General features: G+C 37.4%; 2 protein-coding genes across 4 annotated transcripts; one reads left to right on the top strand and one right to left on the bottom strand.

Moving 5' to 3' along the window:
- Positions 1-224: 224 nt before the first annotated feature.
- Positions 225-4,494, top strand: LOC115710202 (serine/threonine-protein kinase D6PKL1). Of its 3 annotated transcripts, none has more exons than XM_030638558.2 (3): positions 225-727; positions 1,550-3,096; positions 3,458-4,494. In XM_030638558.2, exons 2-3 carry the CDS (start codon positions 1,610-1,612, stop codon positions 4,362-4,364), a joined length of 2,394 nt encoding a protein of 797 aa, XP_030494418.2. In that variant the 5' UTR covers positions 225-727; positions 1,550-1,609; the 3' UTR covers positions 4,365-4,494. The 3 variants fall into 3 exon arrangements, with proteins under 3 accessions (XP_030494418.2, XP_030494412.2, XP_030494424.2); XM_030638552.2 differs by having other exon boundaries at positions 225-611; XM_030638564.2 differs by lacking the exon at positions 225-727 and adding an exon at positions 752-943.
- Positions 2,450-5,966, bottom strand: LOC115710232 (casparian strip membrane protein 1-like). Its single transcript, XM_030638582.2, has 3 exons — positions 5,570-5,966; positions 5,367-5,490; positions 2,450-5,271 (listed from the first exon to the last, which is right to left on the bottom strand). Exons 1-3 carry the CDS (start codon positions 5,833-5,835, stop codon positions 5,056-5,058), a joined length of 606 nt encoding a protein of 201 aa, XP_030494442.2. The 5' UTR covers positions 5,836-5,966; the 3' UTR covers positions 2,450-5,055.
- Between the last annotated feature and the right edge of the window lie 771 nt (positions 5,967-6,737).

A 6,737-nucleotide genomic window follows, 5' to 3' on the forward strand; every position in this document is an offset into this window, starting at 1 on the left:
TTGCAAACCATTCTTTTATTTTCTTATTATTTATTTAAAGAGAGAGAGAGAGGGGTAGGACTATGAATGATGAAAGAAAATGTAGCTTAAAGAAGGAACACAAAAGGGTCCTACCTTATTGCCATAGATGTGGTCCCTAACTAGGAATATTAGGTCCCACATTTTACTACACTTTATTTTTAATTAATAAATAAAATAAAATAATTATTTTTGTGTCTCACTCAAAAAATAAAAATGAGAAAATGCTCCTAAAGTGGAATTGGCATTGGCAGTAGCAGTGGCAGCCCATATGAACTGTTTTTCCCAGATGACAACAAAACAAAATATAAAGCAAAAAGTTAAAGCTTATTACAAACACCTCTCTCTCTCTCTTTCTCTCTCCATATTCTACAGTAGACTAAGAGAGAGAGAAGAACTAGGGAGGAGGGTAGAGCTCCATAGCTCGGCTCTACTACTACTACTACTACTCAAAAACAAGAAGAAAAACTGCCCACTAAAAGTAAAAGCAGGAAAACTCATTTTGTTTGTTCATTACTTGAGCTCTGTACAAGAAGAAGGAAGAAGACGACGACCCACTACGTAATTTGCCAAAATAAAACCGACCCACCGAGGTTTTTTTTTTTTTTTTTTGGCTCTTCTTTTTTGTTGGTGCTGTTGTTGTCGTTGAGCTAGTGCTTGAGTTGTACGGGATTTTGCCGTACACGATTCGTCTTCTTCGTTTCGTTTGGTGCGTTTGTCTTTGCTGGTTGTCTTCTTCATTCGAGCTTGTGATTTTCCTTTTTTTTCTTCTCATTTATATATATATGTATATTTTGACTGTTTTATTTCTTCACTCGTTCAATTCTCCTTTGCTGGGTTTTTTATTTTAATGTTGCGTGGAGATGAAGGCTTTGAAATGAGAATGGGGAATTTGGAATTCTTGTTACCATTTTTGAGCAAGCAAGTGGGTTTTGCTTTTTTTGGGATTATTGTTATTAGTATAACATACTTAATCTAGGGTTTTTACATCTAGTAATGTTTTACTCATCTCTGTAATGTGGTTGATCAATGTTTGAATAAATATATATTTCCTTTTTTTATTTTTTATTTTTTAAGAAGGAGAGAAAACTGATTTTTAGTTTTGTGATCTTGTGGGTTTTCTGGGAACATCCCAAATAAACAAGGTTTTGGTAGTTTAAAGCACTTGTAGTAATAGAATGAGTGAGTGTTTTGATTATTATTTTATAAATAATTTTTTATGTGGTCTTTGGGTATAAATTTGCTACCTAAACATTTGACTGATGATGTATTTAGAAACGAACTATACTATAAACGTTATAAATTTCCTGTTGTTTTGACTTGATATGATCCTTGTTATAGAAGTTTACTAGTATTTTAAGAAGCCTAATTTCCTAAGATAGTCAAATGGGTAGTGTTTTGTTTTGTGGTTGACTGCTTAGATATCCATAGATATATATAATTACATGTATGTTGTTGTGTGGAATAGTTAATCAATATGATCTTAAGTGGAGTGTTCCCATTAACCAACATCCCATTTTTTCATATGCAGATTTGTTTGAGTCAAAGATTTCTTCATGCAAAACTGAGACTATTTCATGGTTAAGGGACTATGGAGTTTATACCAGATCCAAATATGATTCCTGGGAAACCTCCTATTCTTAATGAGGTATCAAATTCACACCCACATTCACATCCACATCAACATCCACACCCACACCCACACCCACACCCACATTCACATACACATAATGCCTCTGGAAGAGAAGTGGGCCAATTATCACATTTACATAAACTCCCGGCTATGGTCAGAGAAGCTGCACCAGTAAGAGAAATGGGTGTATTGTCAAATGGACGCTTGGCTTTTCTGACAGAGGAGCTAGCCTCAACAAGAGAAATGACTGCTCAGTTATCGAGAGCACGCTCGGTTTCCTTGAAAGAAGTTGGTAGGCCTGATGTGCGAGATGCTCAAGATTTTGACTTACCTGTTCCACTGCCTGTAAGAACATGGAAAGGAAAGGCCTCTCTACCGGAACTGGAGGATCTTATGTTTGATGCTGTTACGTTTAAGGACACTGGCGATCAAATTGATGACATTGGTCCTAGTTCTTTCTCTGGGGTTAGTCATCCCCCTGAACCTGTTGATACTGATCTAATGAGAACAGTTTATGTTCCAATTGGTCGAAATAAATCTGAGGCTGGATGCTTGATGAAGAGCATGTCTATGAAGGGTCCTTTTCTAGAAGATCTTTCAATTCGGGTTCCTCCTAAGAAGCCTAGTTCAGCTGCTCTTTCCCCTGCTGAAAGTTTGGTTGAGGAACCTGCTGATATGGGTGGATTGTCTCCACAATTTTCAGTCCCTCGGGCATCACAGAACACTGATACTTCACTCCCTCCAGATTCTGAGGAGAAAGAATGTGTGTGGGATGCTTCTTTGCCTCCAAGTGGCAATGTGAGTCCACTCAGTAGCATTGACAGTACTGGTGTTGTCACTGCAATGAGTATCGTTAATAGCTGTGCTAGTACCTATCGAAGTGATGCTGTCACTAGTGATGGTATGCTTAGTATAGAGAGGAATTGTGAGAGCAACAAGTGCAGTGTTAGAGGGGATTCGCTTGAAAGCGCTAAAACTAGTGTTAGTCGAGCAAGTGATAGTAGTGGCCTCAGTGATGATAGTAACTGGAGTAACATTACTGGAAGTGCAAATAAGCCACACAAAGGAAATGATCCAAGATGGAAGGCTATTCTTGCCATAAGAGCTCGTGATGGAATTTTGGGCATGAGTCATTTTAGATTACTGAAACGACTTGGTTGTGGTGACATTGGCAGTGTGTATCTCTCAGAACTTAGCGGCACACGCTGTTATTTTGCAATGAAAGTAATGGACAAGGCATCCCTTGCTGCTAGGAAGAAGTTGACTAGAGCTCAGACAGAAAGAGAAATATTACAACTGCTTGACCATCCATTCCTTCCTACTTTGTATACTCATTTCGAGACTGATCGATTCTCCTGTTTGGTAATGGAATATTGTCCTGGTGGTGATCTTCATACTTTGAGGCAACGACAACCCGGGAAACATTTCTCTGAGTATGCTGCACGGTATGATTTATATTCTTCAAAGATGTTTTCATAGATGTCTAAATCTTTTGTGTTTGCCTTTAGCATGGCTTAGATTAGTTTGTTATAATATTTTGCTTTCTGGGTCTTGTTTTTGCAAGAAGTTTCTACTATAATGGTAAAAATCAGAACGTACTAAATTGCTTGTAATGTTATGAGTAATAATTTTGTTATTAAGAAAAGTGAATGCATTATGTCATGGTCAACTCTCAATTAAGTAACGGTCTAGATTTTTCAGAAGAGTATTTTGCATTCTGGCATATAAGAAAACGATGTAACATTGTATCTTAAGCAAGTATTTGGTTTAAGACTAATATGGTTACTTTGTATTTCCTTTCTGCAGATTCTATGCTGCAGAGGTTCTCTTGGCCCTTGAGTATCTTCACATGCTCGGAGTTGTCTACAGAGACTTGAAACCTGAAAATGTGCTTGTCCGTGACGATGGCCACATAATGCTTTCCGACTTTGATCTTTCCCTTCGATGTGCTGTTTCGCCAACATTAATAAAAACCTCATTTGATTCTGACCCTTCAAAGAGAGGAGCGGGTGGAGCATTCTGTGTTCAGCCTGCCTGTATCGAGCCCTCATCAGCATGTATCCAGCCTGCTTGTTTTATTCCCAAGATCTTCCCTCAGAAGAACAAAAAGAAAACCCGAAAAACTCGAACTGATTTTGGCTTTCCTTCAAGTGCACTTCCAGAGCTTGTTGCAGAACCTACAACGGCTCGTTCCATGTCCTTCGTTGGCACCCACGAATACCTTGCCCCAGAAATTATCAAGGGGGAAGGCCATGGCAGTGCAGTTGATTGGTGGACATTTGGCATATTCTTGCACGAATTGCTTTATGGTAAAACACCTTTCAAAGGTTCAGGAAACCGCGCCACGTTGTTCAATGTGGTTGGACAACAACTCAGATTTCCTGATTCACCAGCAACTAGTTATGCCAGTCGGGATCTGATCCGAGGTTTGCTGGTAAAGGAACCCCAACACCGGCTTGGGGTGAAAAGGGGCGCCACTGAGATCAAGCAGCACCCATTCTTTGAAGGGGTAAATTGGGCTCTAATACGATGTAGTACTCCGCCAGAAGTGCCAAGACCCATGGAGGCCGAGCTTCCTGGGAAATATGGTGCGGTTGAACCAATTGGTGTAGGTAGCACAAGTAAGAGGATGGCTGGCGGTGGAGGGGTAGGAGGAGGTCCGGGAGGGGACATGAAATCCGGGGGTAAATTTCTCGACTTCGAATTCTTCTAGTTTTTTGGATTGGAGAATTTTTGTGCCATGTTCTATTAGTACTATCAAAGTTTACCTTGCAAAAGAATATGCCTCATTACTACTGTGTTCTGCTAATGAAGTTTATCTCACCTTACCTTCTAAAACAAAATTCCATTCAATTGGAACAGTAGCAACACTCTTAAAATCATTTTGGACAATACCAACAATTATATTGCACTAAGTAGAAAAATTCATCATCTTAAAAAAAAAAACCCAAATTGCAATTTAATGAACAGTTTTTTCTTCCCTCCATAAGGAAAAAAGTGAATCAAGTATAGAGGTTATCCATGAATATTGAGAGTTTGTTGAGGTTATGATTGACCACTTTTGGATCATCCAAAATCATTACTTACTTGTGTTTTAAATTAAAGTAAAATTTTAGGTCCAAAACACTAACGCTTTATCTTCTTCATGTAAATCCAAAATGAGACCAAAGTAGAATTTTTTAAGTACACAAAATAACATTTCTTTTGTAATTAAAGTTAACAATAATTTTCAATACAATGTCCAAACAATCACATAGATTGATACTAGCTCTTTTCTATCAACCTATGCAGCACAGCAAGGTGCTTAATCCAATCCCAAAATAAAATTAAAAAAACCCACAAAGAAAGAAGATCAAATTCTTCAGAACTTTAAGAGAACAGTACTGGTCCTTGCAACTAGCTGGTTAATTTCTTCTGATAGCACAAGCAGAGAGTATAACCAAGATCACTAAGAGGGCCACTGAAACAAAGGAAGACACAACGGCGCCACTAACTCCTTGGCAGAAATCGGTGAACTGATCGCATACCGCCAACCAATTTGCGCTAGCATTGCCGTTGTGAGCCAAGTAAACTATGGCTGTAGCCGAAGCCCCAGAGGAAGCACTCAAAGTAAGCGCCAACTTATCGAAACGAAGACACAAAATTTCCATGTTAATTCACATTATTATAGAAAAGAAAAAACTTAGCTGATAGAGAAAAAAAAAATTGAACTTACTGTGTCTGTAATAATTAGCAAAAGCCTTGGTCCAACAGCATGGGGTCTAACAATGGTTACAATTGAGAAAGGAAGCGACAAGACTAGGTAGCCTCCTACTAATGCCATTGCAATCACAAAAAACCTGCATCGAATTTTGTTAAAGATTTTCAGTCTAGTGAAAGGAAAAACAAACGAGTTATGCTCAATGCTCATCCACTTACATAAAGGCGGGCATGTCATCATAGCTTGCTTCGAACTGGAAGAATTGAGTGAAGAAGGGAAGAGTTTCATCGCTCATCCCCATGGTGGCGGCTGCACCTAGAGCAGCTGCTAAGGCACCGAGCCTTAGAACAAAATCGGTTATGGCAATGCCTTTCTTCCATCCTTTGTTCTCATTCTTTGGATGAGCTAACATTGGTACTTTCTCTAGCTTAGCAGCTGCTTTTGCATCTTGAACTTCAATTGAGATTGAATCACCATTTGCCATTTTAGAAAATTCACAAAATTTTCGACACTTGAAAAGGAAGAAGAGGCTAATAGATTGAATTGGTAGCTAGTAAAGAAGGCAAAAGACTTGGATGAGAAAAGCTTTGTGTTGTGTTGTGTTGTGTTGTGTTGAAACTAAGTGAATGAATGAGCCTTATATAGAGATCAGCTTAAGTTGATTTGGTTTAATGATTCCAAATTCATACCAGCTATATGGGAAGTATATGGAAGTTGTTGCTGACTTTTCAATTACTACAAATTTAATATGAGACCCTTTTGAACAGAAATTGAAATTGAAATTGTAACAGGTATATTTGCTATAGAAGTGGTTTGATTCAATTTTAATAATCAAGTCAAACACTTAGTTTACATAGTCAAAACCAAATATTTTATATGCTTGATATTGAATAAGAAACAAATATGAATATAATGCGAAACCTTTGGCTAATCACTAATACATAAATAGAACCTAATAAAAATGAAGACCCTGAAAATTATATGATATATGTAAAGCTTGATTATGATTATGTATTTTGAAGTAAAATATATCTTTAGAGTAGTTCTAATTATTTTCTTAAGTATTTTAAGTAGTCAACTAGACCACTTATTTGCCTAATCCAGTAGTGTTTGCTGGGGTCCTTTAATGCCACCCAGATATGAGTATTTTATCACATACCAACTTTATATTTGTGGTAGTTTATAGTTGAAAAAGCAATAAATGAGGTAGCTTAATATCATTAATGACACAAAGAAACACTATTCATGAATTTTACTTGTTTAATTAGTATCGATCCTATCGAGCACCACTACCATTTCTTTACATGTTACTTTTTTAAAAGTTTTATCACTAATACCACCACCATACCATTCATGATTTTTTTTAAGTTACATTATTAGTTTTTC

Source organism: Cannabis sativa, chromosome X, assembly GCF_029168945.1.
Source record: "Cannabis sativa cultivar Pink pepper isolate KNU-18-1 chromosome X, ASM2916894v1, whole genome shotgun sequence".
NCBI lineage: Eukaryota > Viridiplantae > Streptophyta > Magnoliopsida > Rosales > Cannabaceae > Cannabis > Cannabis sativa.